This window comes from Diplotaxodon limnothrissa, linkage group LG5, assembly GCF_057381915.1.
Source record: "Diplotaxodon limnothrissa isolate DT_005_m linkage group LG5, D_limnothrissa_male_GT1.1, whole genome shotgun sequence".
Lineage (NCBI taxonomy): Eukaryota > Metazoa > Chordata > Actinopteri > Cichliformes > Cichlidae > Diplotaxodon > Diplotaxodon limnothrissa.
In genome coordinates, this window is record NC_140600.1 from 14,172,735 (window position 1) to 14,190,726 (window position 17,992).

General features: G+C 40.9%; 1 protein-coding gene across 7 annotated transcripts in view; it reads right to left on the bottom strand.

Annotated features, from left to right (window-relative positions):
* Window positions 1–17,992, bottom strand: part of cast (calpastatin) — a 32,667-nt gene that overhangs the window by 1,483 nt on the left and 13,192 nt on the right. For 3 of the 7 annotated variants that reach the window (XM_085353082.1, XM_085353081.1, XM_085353083.1), the window contains exons 2-34: window positions 12,809–12,877; window positions 10,347–10,460; window positions 9,395–9,505; window positions 8,660–8,806; window positions 8,254–8,298; window positions 8,069–8,170; window positions 7,827–7,907; window positions 7,152–7,190; window positions 6,404–6,487; window positions 6,155–6,226; window positions 5,939–6,058; window positions 5,628–5,750; window positions 5,450–5,554; window positions 5,215–5,331; window positions 4,886–4,996; window positions 4,739–4,807; window positions 4,473–4,589; window positions 4,241–4,345; window positions 4,030–4,146; window positions 3,794–3,904; window positions 3,519–3,632; window positions 3,257–3,331; window positions 3,027–3,131; window positions 2,698–2,814; window positions 2,456–2,566; window positions 2,262–2,369; window positions 2,059–2,163; window positions 1,867–1,959; window positions 1,389–1,433; window positions 1,157–1,294; window positions 718–804; window positions 418–447; window positions 48–148 (exon numbers count right to left, since the gene is read on the bottom strand). In XM_085353082.1, coding sequence (XP_085209208.1) covers window positions 56–148; window positions 418–447; window positions 718–804; window positions 1,157–1,294; window positions 1,389–1,433; window positions 1,867–1,959; window positions 2,059–2,163; window positions 2,262–2,369; window positions 2,456–2,566; window positions 2,698–2,814; window positions 3,027–3,131; window positions 3,257–3,331; window positions 3,519–3,632; window positions 3,794–3,904; window positions 4,030–4,146; window positions 4,241–4,345; window positions 4,473–4,589; window positions 4,739–4,807; window positions 4,886–4,996; window positions 5,215–5,331; window positions 5,450–5,554; window positions 5,628–5,750; window positions 5,939–6,058; window positions 6,155–6,226; window positions 6,404–6,487; window positions 7,152–7,190; window positions 7,827–7,907; window positions 8,069–8,170; window positions 8,254–8,298; window positions 8,660–8,806; window positions 9,395–9,505; window positions 10,347–10,460; window positions 12,809–12,877 — 3,180 coding nt within the window. In that variant the 3' untranslated portion in view covers window positions 48–55. The remainder of the gene's footprint in view (window positions 1–47; window positions 149–417; window positions 448–717; window positions 805–1,156; window positions 1,295–1,388; window positions 1,434–1,866; window positions 1,960–2,058; window positions 2,164–2,261; window positions 2,370–2,455; window positions 2,567–2,697; window positions 2,815–3,026; window positions 3,132–3,256; window positions 3,332–3,518; window positions 3,633–3,793; window positions 3,905–4,029; window positions 4,147–4,240; window positions 4,346–4,472; window positions 4,590–4,738; window positions 4,808–4,885; window positions 4,997–5,214; window positions 5,332–5,449; window positions 5,555–5,627; window positions 5,751–5,938; window positions 6,059–6,154; window positions 6,227–6,403; window positions 6,488–7,151; window positions 7,191–7,826; window positions 7,908–8,068; window positions 8,171–8,253; window positions 8,299–8,659; window positions 8,807–9,394; window positions 9,506–10,346; window positions 10,461–12,808; window positions 12,878–17,992) is intronic. The other 4 variants (XM_085353084.1, XM_085353085.1, XM_085353086.1 and 1 more) reach the window with 4 other exon arrangements.

Sequence of the window (17,992 nt, forward strand, 5' to 3'; positions counted from 1 at the left end):
TATTCAGGGTTTTTTTTTTTAAATCACTTAAATATGACAAATCTTACCATGTGACCTAGCTCTTCTTCTTTGTAGAAGTTGGCACAACGTCTGAGCTTCTCTGAGCTGATAGCTGGCCAGGGGCAGATGGTTCCTCTGCTTGTTGTTTCTGATGTTTTTAACAAATAAGTATTAAAAATGATAAAGAATTCATGCCTTTGCAGTATTACAGGCTGAAATCAACATCAGGCAAAGCAGCGTGAGGAGCGTGAGCAGCTTGTCACATGCCACTATGTGGAGGCCCCTGCAGAAATTAGAATTCAATAACTGCTTCTGCTGTGAGACTTTGGCTCAGTTATAAGTGCACAGATCCAGTGTGTCAGATACGTTGCTTATTCAGCCTAAATTAGGTCTTCATGCAGCAGACAATTTGCTTACTTTAGATTTTGACTTTGACTTGCTCTTTCCCTGTAACAAAGTCGACACCTTGATTAGGCTCTACAACTCACACTGCTCCATGACGTAGTGAGCACAGACACAGTAACAGCTAGAAAGGAAACCTATAGGGGGCGCCATGTACCAATGAGAAATAAATGTTCTGCAATCATTCTTCTGAAGTGCAGTTTAGTCAGAAGCGTTTTTCTTAGAAGCTTCCAAGAAAAAGATGTACATTTGGTCCTGTTTCTTATAGTAAAGTGTAATATTTAAACACTTCTAAATAGTCATATAGATTTTTACCTTTGGTTTGTCTGTTTTAGATTTGCCTTTTACTGGATCTGGAAGCAGGGTATCAGACAGGGACTCCAGAACAGGACCAGCCATCGGCTAGAAAAGCAAGAATAAATAAAAAACAGTTAATAAACTCAAGAAGATCATAAGAAAGCATTTTCTAGAAGTGGTTTCAGGTACAAAGATGGTATAAAACAACTAAGTAAGGACCATTTTTAACACTGTAAGTAATCATCAGTGATAGTCGCAATCACAGCCTATTAGGTGGCTCTCCCTGGTATGAGCTCATTGTTCCTTTTTCAGGATGAGCAAAGATTAGGATTATGGTCGTCACCAACTATGAGTCAAACCTCACAACGCTCAGTTAAGGTGAGACAGACACATGTCTCACACCTTGATGGAATTTAGCTAGAAGGAGTAGAAATGGTAGGTTTTATTTCTCCACTACCTTCAGAGGAGCTGAGTCCAGCGCAGGAGGTTCCAACTTTGTTGTGGCAGCACACGAGGTGACCGGTGCATCAGGCTTGGGTGCATCAGAGAAGTCACTGGACAGCATTTCTAAGGCTGTTGTGTCATCCATACTCTTCTACAGAGTGTTAAAAAGGGAATGCTTTATTGTCATCTTTCACATATATCATTAATGTTTATTTTATTTTAGAAATATTGTGTGAGGAACTGACCTCTTTGGGGATGTTGGCAGCTTTTTTCTTTGCTTCTTCCATTTTCTTTAAAATGAAATTCATGAAGTTTAGACTCTCAATAAAGCAACAAATGCTATACTACACTTTATAAATGTCCCTGTCACATGTTGCAGTCTTCAGTAGTGTATGGATGGACTAGTGGACTAATAACAAGATTATATAATGTAAAAGACTTCTGTTTTCACAATATTACACACCGACTGAAAAATACAGTTAAATGAATGAATAGTGTCCCTGATCATGTTTTGTATTGTTATTACTTCACAATATTTAATGTAATTCTCATTACCCAACCCAGCTTGCAGCAGACTATCAAGAGGAAGAACACGCTATATGTTCACATCTTTAAAGTAGGAAAGTTGTACTGAGTAAATGCATGGATTGGTAGAGAAATTGATGGACTGCTAAGTAAATGTACTTCACTTTTAGGATCTCATTTCAAAGGCTGTCAGGTTACCTTATGGTCTTCCTCAGTGGGTCGATACTCTGGTGGTAGTGTGTCATCTCTCTCTCCCATTTTAATAAGCTTCTCCTCAGCAATCGTTTTCTCCTGCAACAACAAGGCAAATCAAAACAGCTGAAGTGGCATGCAGATTTTTTATTATTATTTTAAATTATTTCTATTATTTTTTTAAACCATGCTGGCTACCTTGACGGGATCTTTAACGGGACCTGGGGCGGGCTGAGGAACAGGTTTGATATCCCCCAAGGTGTCTGACAGAGCATCAAGGGCATTGTCTGCTCCAGCTTCCAGCTGAATGTGCAAAAACCCCAGAAAAAAATATGATTTTGATGTAGCTGCAGATAGTTGTATAAAGAGTATAAGTAGATGAGAAACACTTGAGCCTTTACCTGTGGCTTTGTTTGTGTAGGAATACGAGGTTCTGACTTCACTGCCGGTGCAGCGCTGGAGGCAACCAAGTCTCCGGCCAAGGACTTAAGAGCAGCGTCTGCAGAGGCCTGAGGGGGAGACAGAATACAATCCTATGCTTAAAATCGATAATACTCAACTTGAAATTAATACTATTGCTTTTCGTGATTGGTACCTGTGTAGGAGGAGCTGACGAGCAGACGACAGGAGCCTGGACAGCAGGAGCGGCCGAAGAGCTGAAGTCTCCAGACAAAATATCCACAGCATCATCAGTATTTATCTTGGGCTACAGGAGAAGATAAAGAGAGAAAATAAGCCGTTATTTCAATTACTAAATGTACATATTCTTTATGGCTTTTTATCCATTAATAAATATCTAACTTTTGTTGCTTAGAAATAGATTTGCCCTGGGCTCACCTCAGGTTTGGGGGCAGGCAGTTTTTTGAGATCTTCCTCTTTAAATCTGTAATCTGGAGGAAGTGTATCCTCCCTCTCTCCTACACGCACACCCTTCTCCTTTTTGACTTTGCCCTCCTGAAAAAGGGGAAAAGGGTGAATGACTGGCTGGTCCAGACACACTGTTTCTCCTAAATACAGATTTTTTTTAAAGGGTTCTAAACAGGACAAGTGTTTAAAAAAAACCCAAATATGTGCACGGATAATTCAGTTGTACTGGTATACCATTACTGGAATAAAATGTGTCACTCATAACAAAACAACACTATATGTTTTTAGGCACCACATACCGAGACAATATCCTCAGGTCTGAGTTTTGGAGACTCTGGCTTTGGTGCTTCTGTTGGCAGTGTTTCGCTGAGAGCACTGAGAGCATCCAGAGAGATGGAGTCACCCTGAGGGGTGAGAGAAGAGGAACTTCATAGGCCAGTTTTAGACAAGGCATGTTATACAGCTCTGAATGATAAATGAAGAACTAAAGCCAAAAGAAATCAGAAGACTTTTGATTCCTCACAGTTACCTTCTCAATTTTGGGCTTTGTCTGTTGTGCGCTTACATCGACTTTTTTAGGTTGTTCCACGGGACAGACTGTTTTCTGCAGAAACGCAGAGATGGAAAAAAGGAGTGAAAACAAAGACATGAATGTAAAAGGGCACAATGACAGCCATGGTGGCAAAAATAAAAACAAAATAATATTTATTTATTTGCTTGGCAGGGAAATCCTCTATGGAAGGAAAAAAAATAGTTTATGCAAAAACCCGCATTCACACCAACAAGTTTACCTCTGGTGGCTTCTTTGATGGAGGAGGGACTGGTGCATGAACTCCAGAAGCCTTAGATGAAGCCACAAACTCTCCAGAGAGTACATCAAGAGCTGACAAATCCTCTACTTTTGCCTGAAAAGCAGAGATAAGAGTTTGAAACAAAGCACTGAAACGATGCAGTTTTATATTTTGTGGAATTTTGTAGGGACTCCAAAAAAAAGATGGAGGCTTTTCATTTTTAGAGATACGTGCGCTGTTTATGTGCAGGAACAAATAACTGATTCACAGTGTACCTGTGTAGGAGGAGCTGAGGAGCAGACGACAGGAGCCTGGACAGCAGGAGCTGATGAAGAACTGAAGTCTCCAGACAAAATGTCCAGAGCATCAGCAGCGTCCATCTTGGGCTGCGGGAGGAGACAAAGTAAAGCTTAAATCAAGTTACTAAATGTTCAACAGTTGTAGATCTACGAGTTTCATAAGCTTAATGTGCTGAAGTTTAACCCATAAAGTAAATTTCCTTCAGTCTCACCTCGGGTTTTGGAGGTGGCAGTTTTTTGGGGTCTTTATCTTTAAACCTGTAAGCTGGTGGAAGAGTGTCGTCTCGCTCTCCAACACGTACACCCTTCTCCGCCTTCACTTTGCCCTCCTGTACATAGAGAAAGAGAACAAAATCACCTGGTGGAAAAAAAAAAGTTATCAAAAGCTGTGAATTTAATGCTAGGGTGTAGCTTCACTCTTACAGAGACGATATCTTTAGGTTTGAGTTTGGGGGATTCAGGTTTTGGTGCATCTGCTGGTAATGTGTCGCCCAGAGCACTGAGAGCATCCAGAGACATGGAGCCACCCTGAAGACAGAACAGGATTTATCAAACTATTAAAAATAAAATGTCTGTCTAAAGAATATGAAGTGAAACAAGAACAGGAAGAAGGGCAAAAAAGAAGAAAAATGACTTCAAACATCTTATGTCAAACCTTGTCGGTCTCTGGTTTGGCGTCCTTCCCAGCAGCAGGTTTGTGTTCTTGTGCTTTCTTCTCAGCAGAAGGAGCACCGGGCCCAGCCGCAGGAGGAGCTGCAGCTGATTCCACTTTCTACACCACACAACACAGATGGCAGTAAAGAAAAAGCCCAACTCAAAATAAATCTTGCTATTTCACTCAGTATATAACTTATGCCATGATGTACACTGTTATTTTACAGATCTCTTTAAAAAAAATGATTGGAAGAAGTTCTGCTGTACCTTAGCAGTAGTTGCTGAGAGTCCAGCCTCCACCTTGGCTTTCTTATCAGTGGGAGGAGCGGGAGATTTCTGCAGCAATCACAAAGCACCATTAAAACTGGATATTAGATTTTATACAGTGGTGTCACTGATCGAGACAGAGCTTACCTGCAGAGGAGCAGCTGAGGAGCAGAGAGGAGCCTGGACAGCAGGAGCTGTTGAAGCAGTACTGAAGTCCCCAGACAAAATGTCCAGAGCATCATCAGCGTCCATCTTGGGCTGCAAGGGTCGGGTCGGGCAGATATGACGTAAAGAAAGAGAAGATATTTGACATTCTTCAAGATTCCTGATATTACCCTCACAAAATGTGATGTTATGTGCATACAAAGAAAACAAACCTATAAAATCTGTAACTTTTTAAATATCAGTATCAACACTGGCCTCAAAAATCTATCATCAATGGAGCTCATCGTTAAATGAATTCACTCTGGGCTCACCTCGGGTTTTGGAGGAGGCAGTTTTTTGAGGTCTTCCTCTTTGAACCTGTAATCTGGAGGAAGCGTGTCCTCCCTCTCTCCTACACGTACACCCTTCTCGTTCTTCACTTTTCCCTCCTGTAGAAAGTAAGGGGGACAAAGTGAGACATCGTCTAGCAATGAATCTTATGTGTAACTGAACTAAAGTGACTGCAGAGTTGCTGCTTAAGACAGTGCAGCTGTTTGTGCCTCTTACCGATACAATGTCCTGAGGTCTGAGTTTGGGGGGTTCAGGTTTTGGTGCATCTTTTGGTAGTGTGTCACACAGAGCACCGAGAGCATCCAGAGACATGGAGTCACCCTGAAGAGAGAACATGGCGTTTATGACAAGCTAATGACACCCGTGTTGTTTAACCTCATCTCCTGCATCTCACCTCACTGGTCTTGGGCTTGGTGCCTGCTTTGGTATCCAATCCAGCCTTGACAGAGACATCGGGAGTGGTTTTATCCATCTTGGCTTTCTTATCAGCAGGAGCAACCGCAGGAGATACCGCTTTCTACAAGAGCAAACAGACAAATGTTTTAGTTTTCACTGATCCATGCAGAATAACAATGCAACTTTAATCAGGTTTATTTTCAGTGTAGTAAAATTTTGGCTTTAACTTTAACAGCCATAAGAAATTTACTTATTAAAACATTTTAAGACAGAGCTAAGATCTGTAAGTAACCATTACAGTAAAAGTACCGTGCTGGAAGAAGAGAGTCCAGCCTCCAGTGAGAAGTCATCTGAGACTTTCTCCATCTTAGCTTTTTTATCAGCTGGAGGAGCCGCCATAGGAGGAACTGCTGCAGGAGTTTCAGCTTTCTGCAACAAAAGGGACAGCAAGGACGAAAAGGCATCAGCCTCTGCAGCCAGACTCTGCTGTAATGACACATCAGGGACTTAAAAATGTAAATTTACCTTCACAGGAGGAGGTGCAAAGTTCGCAGGGCCAGCAGAAGAGGCACTTATAGTCTCAACATGTGCCTTTTGCTATTTATTTTATGGATGAAGATGAAAAAAAAAACACAATGAGACTTTTTAGACCTTTAAGACAAAAATGATATTATTGGAGCCAATGCAGTCTACAGCACAGGTGCCATACTAGGAGTGTGCAGCACATACATCAAATGGAAGTAGCAGCTAAGTGCTTCATGCTTAAAGACTGACCTCTTGTTTCTTGGGTCCAGGCTGACCAGTTGATTTAAAATCAGCTGAAAGGGAATCAAGGGCCGCGTCTGTGCTCAGTGGTTTCTGAAATGAAAAATACTGTGCGTTACACCAACCTAAAATAACTCAGTCAGAAAGAATTGCTCCAAAGTTCCACTAGAGGGCATGAGTGACCAAATCAAAAGGCAAAATAATGCAAACCAGACTTGTACCAACAGTGAAGGAAAAGTACAGACACACCCTTTACATTCCACAGACGCCAAAAACTCAAATACTCTCTCTAAAGAGATGCAGGTGACACAAATCGTGTTGACTCCACATAAATATGACCAACACAAAATTGAAACCATTAAACTCACACAGGAAGAAAGAACAGAAAGACTTGGTGAGACACTGAACCAAAAAAGCTTCTTCGATGCCAGGAGGCCAAAGTGGGAGTCGGCTATGATGCAAATGTGGGTGTGTTAGTGACTGTGAGTAACTATGAACACATTCCTCGGTTTAACTGGTGTATCACTGTGCGCAATGTAAGTGTGCATGTGACAGGGCACATATATTTGTGAGTGTTTGGGTTTGGTCGGACAGGAGCCAACAAGCTCAAACGGAGAAGGTGGTTTCTTAGGACAACACCCAACACATTCTCCACCCAGGAACGGGTAGATTATACAGTGGAAACAGCACTTCCTGCATGTGTGAGTTATCTGGACTACAAAGAACTGATAGCAGGAGTTTGAAAAGCTTTACTTACAGGGACATCCACAGGTTTAGCATCTGCAGGAGCTCCACCCTAGAAAGTATAAAGTAGTTTTACACTTGGTAAGAAAAATAAAATGGTGAAATCATTTAAGATCTGAAAAGGCCTTCTAATTCTAAGTAATAAACATGCCAGTAGTAATTGTTGATTGGTTTGGTTTGTTTGCTTCTTTTTGTTTAACAGGATCATTTTTTAATACATTGCTGATGGATTTGCATGAAAATGTTACCAAAAAAGAAATGGAGCTTGGTTTTTCTTTAAAGCAATTACATTTTGGATGTAATCTGGATTTGAGATTTTGGCAAGATTTTATATTGCAAGGTCAAATTGGACATTTCCTGCCATAGTCTCAGGAATAGGAAAAGGCTAAGACATATCCTCTTGATTTTCACATGAAAACCTCAGACTAATCTGGATCAAATATCCTTCCAGATGCAGGAGTCAGCCACTCTTGCTTCATACTAACAAGTTATCAGTCCTAAAGCTTTAATTTGGTGTCAAAGTCATGCCTGTAAAGCAACTTTGTCTAAAGAACATAAGCTAAAAGTGACAGTTTCCTACCAACATAAAGTAGTCCCTACGAATTTGTCAGCGAAGCACGCAAAAGCAAAAAACAAGGTGAGGTTGGGTAGAAAGTTTAGAAAGCAGTGGAAAGTGGTGCACACTGACCGTATTTTTGAATCTGTAGTTTGGAGGCAGTGTGTCGTCCCTTTCTCCACACTTCTGACCTTTCTCAGAGGTGATGTCATGCTGTGACACATGCATTACACGGTTACACACTAAAGGCCCATGCAGCTTGCTGCTCACTTTCTAAAGCATACACACACACACACACACACACACACACACACACACACACACACACACACAAACTCCAACATGTATGCTTGCACACTGTGGCTATGCTATACCTCTTTGACCTCTGGCCCCGTGAACACAGGCTCTGGGCGAGCGAACGGATCAGTTGATGGTAGTATGTTGGCCAGCTCGTCGATTGCATCCACTGGAGGTGCCTGCGCATGCAACACAGCTCAGCACACAAGCGCAAGCGACATGCTTTTTAAAGGAAACTAGCACTGCTACATTAAGTCTTTACCTGTTGGGCTCCTTTAGCTGCTGTGGATGTAACCTCCGCCTGAACCTGCAACACAGATCCAGAATCAGGCCACAGACCTTAACAACACAATATATCCATTGTGCTATTAGGAGTAAGGCATCATGAAATTATCAGCCATAAAAAAAAGAAATTCCAACTCTTTCTTAGTTAATTGCTTTAATGAAATGACTTTTCTTCTTTAGAATTTCCAGAAAAAAAATGTTTGATTGGTGTGAAAAATTCCTGCTAGCCATGACAACACCTCATCACAACATCCTCATCCATTCATTAAACACAGAGACCGAGAGGATGAATTGAATTGAATGCAAAATCATCACTGTGCAGAGTATACGGAGGGCAGAGTTGACACACAGCCTCTGCCATGTTTGGCTTCAGGAACATCTACCTTTGTTTGCGCTGATTTAGCTTCTTCCTTTTTGCCTTGCACAGACACATTTCCAGCCGCAGCTGTGCCTGCTGCAGCTGGCTTTGATGTTTTAGCAGGATCAACTTTAGGAACATCAGCTTTGACTGCTGTGGCAGCAGTGGCACTCTAAAATGCAACAAGATTTGATTCTATTACAGGCCAAGTTCATGTCAAGTAAAAGTGCAGATCTGCTACATACATGCAAAACACCCAAAGAAACAAATGAAAGACAGGAAGTCACTTGAGGAAAAGAAAGCCTCCACCAACTTCTTTCATCTAGAAGTGTTGTGCAATGAAACTGGGGTCAGAAGGGACATGAGTAAACTGTATGCCTCTCCTCTTCATTTGTTTTTTCCTCACTGACTCGGAGTGATGATGCATGCGATGTTGCAAATGGACGGGCGTCGACTATGACGAAATGCAACAACGAGCAGAGGCATGCTGAGCAAAGAGCTGCAGTGTAAAGAATGAAAGTCCTTGTTCTTCAAAAAAATAAAAAATAAAAATCCGAAAAGGAATTCCAAGGCATTCCAAGAAACCCCTAAAGCTAATAAGGTATCTGGACAGTCTCAAGTAAGCACAACCCCAAAAAACCTGATAAGACTACAAGGAAGAAAAAAAGAAGAGCGAAAGGCAAGTAGGCCTTGAAAGATACACCCCAAGAGTCATGGAGGCAGTGAAGACTCAGAGTGGCATTAGTAGTCAGGCTTATACCTTAGCCGTGTCCTTAGGTGACTCTTTAGGAGCGGGCACAGAAGTGGCTGCTGCAGTGCCAGCAGTGGGAGGAATTGTAGGTGCGAGTTTGGCTTGGGAGACAGGTGCAGTCTACAAACATGTCGCCAAATGATTACTCAAAAACACAAGGAAGCCAGTAGATGTACTGACACAGTGTAAATTTTTAAAGTGTTAGTAAAAACGAAGCAGAAGAACATTTACACTGATCACTGGTCAGCTCAGTCACAGTTACCCAAAAGATCTCAAAATAATATGAGGGCTGAGACTGATGACCAGTGATCAGTAAGGGTTCAGATGCTGGAGCTTTTTCATGCCTTAATCACCTTGAACTTTGGGGATTTATTTGCATTCATGAAATATTCAAATACCTCACACACAGTTCACAAAATTTCTAATAAAATAATACAAAAAACATTATCATTTAAAAGATTGTTGGATTAAAGCAAAGAAAAAGCACTAGCTAGAGTTTTGGCCATGATGGCATTACCTTTAACACCTCTCTAGTAGCGCCACTCGCCTCTGCAAACGACATGTCAATAACAGTAGCACCGGCCAGCGTAGTGTTAGTCTACAATCGAGAAGCATGTGTTTAAAGAAAGTGAAAAGAGACAGTTATTCTTTAAGTTAGTGTCACAGTTTGTGAGGAGCATTCATCCCATGCAGGTCATATCAGATCTTTTATGGTGGCACGGTGACAGTCCAGCTTCTGATGCAAGATGAGTGAACGGCCGTGCCAGAAAGACGTCACAGACAGACAGGTAAGATGTTGCGTAACGGTGATGACCAAAGATGAAGCGCGTAAAGAGATGACTAGTGATGAGCACACATGAGGTGCTGAGGCCAAAAGAAAGAAGCAGAGATTCATGTTATGTCACGCCAAAGCGCTGAAAGCCTCCACCACTTTTATTCATACCCGCCAGAGTTTATCTACCTCTGGTTTGGCTTTAGGTGCCGCTTTCCCTGCTGTTGCAACATTAGAGCTTCCTCCTGTTGTCGTGGTAACCGCCCCAGGCTTTGTAGCCATTCCAGATCCCGATGTTGGCGTCTGCAATGCACCAGGTGAGGAGAAGTTGATCAACTGCAATTTTTTACAGCTCTATGGATGCTAGAATTGCCTGTGTGCTTGGCTTTGCACATGAAAGCTAGTTAACTTATCGTCAAGACAGCCACAGAGACTGTGAAACCTACTGTAATATATCTTAGCCTGATATCTTAAAATGACATCTTCTTGGTTACGCTTGAGGGTGGTGAGCAATTAGATATGTTGGTGATTGCAACAATACTCCGTTTCATAACGTAGCTCCGCACATCAGCTGGTAATGTGACTGTGGTTCCATGTTTTATACCTTCTATTGCTTAAAGGAAGGCATCACCAACTGATTTAAGCCAAAAGGACACATCCTCAGCAGAAATACTGATGCGACTGCTAGCAAGCTGGCTAGCAGCATTATCGTTTCACGTGCTGTTGTATTGTTTGGCATTTATGTGTGTTAAACTGTCATGCTCACTGTAGAAGAATGTATTATTATGTGCAATCAGGGACTTAATAAGTTAAAAATGTTCACAAGATGCCATGGCTAGCATGACAATCCCAGTCAAATGTGATTGTCATTTCAGGTAATTGCACAACTTGCAACACTGCTATGCCATTACGTGTACTACAGGGAATTGTGGTAACAAAAGTATCCAAATTGAGATGTAGTAAATCTTTCAGCCTTTTTTGCTTCCATTATAACCTGCTTTTTCTGAAAGTCGTGTGTTGCTTTTTCTGCAAGTTTAACAAGTAAGATTCCATATTTGTAAGGTTAATAGGTGAACATTATAGTTGTGTTTTTATGTGACAAGAAACTGGCTAATAGTAATTACCATACATTCTGCAGGGACATATTTTTTTTATAGCACAGTAGATTATCTTTCCCATTGCACATGGACACTGAAACACAGGCAGTTGTACTTTACTGTGGCAAAGCAAAAAGAAGGAAGCAGGGCAATGAGATACTTACAGTGAAGGTTAATGACTGAGTAATATAAGCTCAGTGTGTGAATAGGTCTAAAATAAAACCATGTAATTCTCTCACTTCTAAATATCCGACTAAACCTTATCTCTACAAGCCGGGCACCAAACTATACACCGTCTAAGCCCCGCTGCTGAAAGATGTGTGAAAACAATTTAGGCTGGCACTATGGCTCTGTTCAAACATTATTTGTATGCAAGTAAAAGAGATAAATGACAGGCAATGGAGTGTACTATTACTTTGAAAAAAAAATAGTCATTAAAAGTGTTTAATGAAGTACACTTTATATAAAATACAGTTATGGTCAGAAGTTTACGTACACTCATCATAAGCATCAATATTGTGGTCATTTAGTTTGATCGGATATGTCACTACTTTGTCATGTTGTGGAAGAAGACCCAAACTGTCACCTCCAGATGAAAGGGAATGGAGCAGGATGTTAAGGAACAACCTGTGAACCAACAGGCTCAAGCCTGCCTTCAGCTGGAAACTGCTGTGACACCAGTGTTATTGTCCACGGTGATGTGAAATTTATGTAGTTGTCATGGACAAGCTAAATGCCTTCTGGAGAAAGGTTTTATGGGATAAATGAGACTCTATGAGACAAAGATGAACTATTTGGCCACAAGAGTATGCTTGGAGGAGTAACTGCTTTCCTAAAATACTATATCTGCTGTTGAGCATGGTCCTGAAGCAACACACTCCAGAGCTGTTATGGTGCCGGTGGTACTCGTACATTGCATGAAGTAATAATAAAAAATTCAACTTAATCTCAAGTCAACAGCTAGAAGATTGACACAATTGTTGTTTGGAATGAATAAGACAAGTTAACATTAAGCTTCTCAAATGGTCTCTCCAAAGCACCCACGTCATCCCAATTCTTCTTTTTTTTAAGTCATTAAATATATGTGCTGTGCAATCATGCAAACCTGGAAACCGTTTACCAACAAAATGCTGATGTTTGCAACATTTTTTCTACCAATAGAGTTCATATACATGCTAATATAGTTACATTCCACTTAATTTATGAGTTCCTGATTGAAATACTGATGAAGTCTTTTAACATTTCCATTAGTCTTCCCTGGAGAATATTCCAGTCAGCATTCAAGCAGCAGTTTGACAACCTTGGTTTGCGAGCAGCATTAATGGGTTAAACAGGGTGTTACCTGCCTTGAGTTTGAAGGAAGGAAAAGGAAAATGTTCTTTTTGCTATTAATCAAAGAGCTGTGCTGGAACAGGAAAGAAAGTAACAATGCTAGAACAACAGAAAATGCTGGGGGGTCAGGGGTCAAACTGGCAGTCAACAAATGAGTTTCTTTTGACAGACTGAGGGAGGAGAAGAAGAAGTTAAACAGCATTACAGGGGAATGTCTAATACCTCAAACTGTGCAGGCTTTCCAGTAGAGACCTGAGCTGCCGGTTTGGGTGTTGTCTGGCTGGACTGCGACTGCAGAGAGAAAGAGACAGAAGTCAAATATGTGCAGGGAACACAAGAAACCACCCAGCAACATGTTGATTTCACAACAGCAATATTTTTGGAAAACAAAACGTTCCAGAAGACTTATTTCTGGATAAAGCTGAAATCGTAATCGTTACAGGTTCAGGTCAATACAGTCTCCTTTTCAAGTTGAAAACAAACATGGGGAGAAATGCAGGACTGTAAACTGCTCACAAACACACCCATCACACAGCAGTCAGAAGTGTTTGATTCAAGTCCTACATTCCTGACTGTGCGGTGGGACTGTTTGACAGCAGTGCGTCAACGAGACTGTCGTCTGTGGTCACCTTAGAAACTGACAAGAAGAATGCAGGATTCACATCTCCAGCCAGTGGCATCCAGTGCAAGCTGAACGCTAACATAGCTCACATTTTTCTGCTTAAGGAACCAGGAGAGATCGGCCTTTGACTCCCGTGGCTGAAGACATGCAGCCAGTATTCACACACATGCATACTGGATGGAAGTCATATTTGTTCTGCACTGCACTTCTTCACATAGAAACAATTAGTCATACTGTATCACTGATGCTTTGATCTTTGTCTTAAATTCCCCATAGCTGAGCTGTAATAAAACAATCTATAGAAGCCGTGTTACAACGCATGGGATATTATTACTTTTTATCATGTGTACTAATCAAAGCAAACTTTCCTGGAATGATAGTTGCAGGACCCATGGTTTATCTGTGGGTGCACGGCAGTAGTTTATCATTTAAAACTGTCATCTGAAATATTGATCAGTTATTAGCCTGTTTTTTTACAGTACTGGAAATCCTTCTGCAAGGTAGAATGTCATAAAGATCATTGTTCTTAATACATTTGAGAGAAATATACAGGCCTTCAGAAGCAAATAATGTTTCATTTTGTTTTGTTTTTTTAAACTACAAAAATGTACAAGAAGTAAAGCCTTACACTACTACTCAGTTTCCCCCTGTAAAACATGTGACCTTTATCTGGATAAGGATCGCACGTCAATGAAAAGGTGTTACTGCAAGCAGAATGCACTGGGATTGGAATCTGACCCGATCAGCCCAGTCACATTTGGAGATGGACTCTGTAAAGCCAACTCTCGGGGTCATCTAAATCGCACTCTTTGCGTCTACTCGCACAGGCTCCAGAAAGCTACAGGTAATATATCAGCACAACCTCGTAACGTAGAGCGGAGACAGTAGCACTGCTCCCCTGGACTGTTTTTCCTGTTTGTGCAGTCATTAAATGTGAGGCTCATCCAGACGCCTTGATTCTACCTGTAATAAGCTTCACAATATTGTGAAGATTGTGCTTTTAGTCTAAAATATGCAACCGTGTACAAAAATAAACTTTCTTTTGTTAACAATTATACATGTTGCGCACGTAGTCCAGTATTTTAGAAGCATATACTGATCTCCAGGTGGAGCACAGTTTGCTGCAGAGCCCAGCCCAGCTCTTTTGAAGGTGTGAATACAGAGCAGTGAACCTCCACCCTGTTTAATACTGCTGTCCGTTTCACATTCAGCTCCATATATTGTATGCAGTTGTATCATTGTAGACTCAGACCCAGCCCAGCCTGTCGGCGAGCATTACTGGTTTTTTTTCCATTTGTTCATAATAATAATAATAATAATAATAATAATAATAATAATAATGATCATAATAAAAGAATAAGAGAAGTGTACAGAAGTATCCATAACAGATTAACAGATACAATTCTGTGGGGAAACCCCCCAACTATATCTTCCAGTTATTATGCTACTTCTAATCACACGTAAGCTTCTGAGCGAGTTAACCAGCTATGCGTCCTCTTTTACAGCTACACAGGTAGGATGGAGGTAAAGCACATATGTATGCTTGTGAATGACAGTCAAGGTAAATAACATACAGAGACAGAGGACATGTGAATCATCTGCATTAGGTGAACTCTGAGTTAGTAATGATTGCAACTTGGCATAATCAATGATTTCCTCACGCGCTCAAATAGTCACACGGGCTCACAAAGTCATAATCCAGGTCGGGATTAGCACACACAAGTCACATGCCTTCTGCCTTTCACACTTTTCAGATATGAACCGACAGCTTTAAGAGTCAACTTCATATTATTTAGATCGAGAATAAAAAGGAAGTGGCACAGAGGAGGAAGTGAGGTCACAAGCAGCCAAGGGGAAGTTGTGTTGATCCCGTTACCACTGTAAATACTGAACGTTGCCAAGTTACTTAAATAACCAAGAAACAGATGAGCTGTACTGCATGATGTGTCAGGCGCATTTTGCTGCATGTGAGACAACAACTCCACAAGCTTGGATTTTCATGACAAAATGATAAAAGTAGCATTGGATATTTGAAGCCTTGTATTCTCATGGCAGTGATCTGTTCTGGAAGCAGAATTTGCAAACATCTATAGAGCACAAGAGATTGCTGAAAACTTCTAGAACTAATAGACACACTCAAGCCATTCTAGTGGCGCTAGCTTTTATTTAGTTTTTTTAATGTGCCTGCAGTGTTTGATTCAACACAGGAATAATTTAAAGAAACAGTGAAAAGCACCTCTAATTCCATTTGATTAAAGATGTTTAGGCAATCACAGTATTGACTTCCCCCTTCTTATCTACAAAAGGTATTTTGATGTGTCATCAGAGTAATCATACTGACCACATGAATGACATCATTACTTCATCAAAACTTTCTTTTGCAGAAGCGTACATTATGGCAAACCCTATAACAGATTTGTGAGTTACAACAAAGAGTAACACTGTACGGATCAGAACAAATGACATATTTCCATATCACTGTATAAATTAGAATCATGTTCATGCGCTTTTGCATTTACCTCATGAGGGATTCTCTGTTGAAACTATTCTTCAAAACCACACGCAAATAGGTGACTCATCACCACTGCAGAACTCCGACAACACCGACAGATGCCACTTGACAAAGGCCAGGAAGCACGACCCGCTTTTATAATTGTACAGTAGGCAAACAGACAGAGCTCTTAGTTCATTTCCAATCGATTAAAAGAAGCAATACACTGAAACATTAAGTAGTAAATAGTTGAGCTCATCAGTATGTTTACAGTGTCAATATCAGACGATCTTGAAAACATTTATTAAAGAGATAAAAGAAATATCCTCTTAAAAGGAAGCCAACACTGGAAGATGCTACAAAAGAAAGAAAGAAAGGATTTCTATTGTAAAATAAAAGTGAACAAAGATGACGAGGGCAGAAACCTGCACTACGGTTAGGAATCAGAAAGGTTAAAAAAAAAATAATCATCAACTTTAACTCAAATAAAATAAAACCTGAAGCATGAAACATTTTGTGGATTAGTCCTACTCACTGATTTAGGTAAATTAAAAACAAATGTTTGTGTGTAACCTCTGTGTTCACCTGAGACCAACCCAAACTCTCAGGAAGTCTGTAGTGACTCCAGACTTCTGCATTCCTACATTCCTCATGACTACGGCAGCAGCAGACGCACACTGCAAGTACACGTACACGCATTAGGTACTGGGTTAAACCAGGGCTCTAGACTAACTTTTTGACATGGGCGCACCGGTACGCCTAACTTTAAAAATTTAGGCGTACCAGCACAAAAGTTAGGCGCACTCAAATTTTTCAACCGCATCGCTTAACACCGCAGTTTTACATGTGCACTTTCTTTGGGGGGGGAAGTCCATACAGACAATATTAATTTCTAAATTATTAACTAACAAACTTGTGCTTAAAGTGCTTTGTCAATATTGTAGAAAATGTTAAAAACTTAATCATCATCTTGGCCTCCTCTGACGACCTGTTTGCTGCTGTCTGCTGCTGAAAGGCCGTGGGGAGAGGGGACACTTGGGCAGTGCATTTATTGCAGCATATAATGTGTTTTCTGGATACACTGTGCTTTTTCAGCATTCAAAGATTGATGGCACCGTGTCAGAGCACTGGCTATGAATTTCAGACAGATCAGGCCTTAACTTAACAAAAAAGTTATCAATAGTTCTTTTCATCTTTTCTTATTACCCACAGCTACAGTACATCCACTTCTCTCAGGCCTAGGCTGCTCACTAGGGCTGAGTATCATCACTGATTTCTATAATCCATTCAATTCCGGTTCTCAAAGTCCTGATTTGATTCAATTTAGCCTCAGACAGTCAGAAATATTATAATTCTGATCATTTATCAGTACTGATACATGTGAGACTTCATCAGAATTGTGAAAATCACAGCAGATGCCTTTGTGTGAAAGTAACTGAGAATAAAACACAGGAAAACATGAAGGAGATTTTCCTGGTCTGGCTTTTTATAGCAGATAACCTTAAAAATATTCTGCAATTTTGCATAATTTTAAGAAATTTAAATTTCTTCAGTATTGAACAGCAGAAATTAGGCTTTCTTGTCCGAGGTCATTTAAGTGAAAAAAGAAAAAGCGCTGTAAACAACGCTAGACTGGTGGGTAATAAGCGAATGAATAATGCAGAAAACAGATTTGAGACGGGAAACTGTTCCTGAAGTACAGAGAGAGAGAGAGCTGTGCAGGAAGTGTGATTTTTATCGTGGTGGAAGCAAAACAGCAAAAGTCAGAGGGAATTCATGACGACATTGATCAAATGTGAAGCGCAGTTTGCTGCTTCTTTTGCTGCAGGCTCGGTGAATTTTGGTTGGAGAGAGGCAAAACCTGCAGCTCAGAATCAGCGCAAAAAGACGTAAACACAGCGCGGACCCGAAGAATCGCTAAGCTCCGACAGCGTGTCCGTGTTCAGGCCGTCGGGTGAGAAAGCCGAGAAAGACGAAGCTGATTCTGATGTGTTGGGTCCGCTCCGTGTTTAGGTCTTTGTGTGGAATCCGTTAATGAATTGATATCGCTTTATTCAAGCTACTCACCTCTCTCTTCCACCTGCACTTTCAACTGGACCACGGCCAATCAGAGAGGTCCCGCCCCTGACTATCTCTGATTGGTTTAGTCCACGATAGGGGCATAATGTGTGTCTGTTGTTGACCACACGGAGAGTTACAGAGATTTTTTTTTTGTTACCGGAACAGTTGGTCGCACCTGTGCGACCAAATATTTATTTTTAGTCGCACCACTGAAAAATTTGGTCGCATTTGC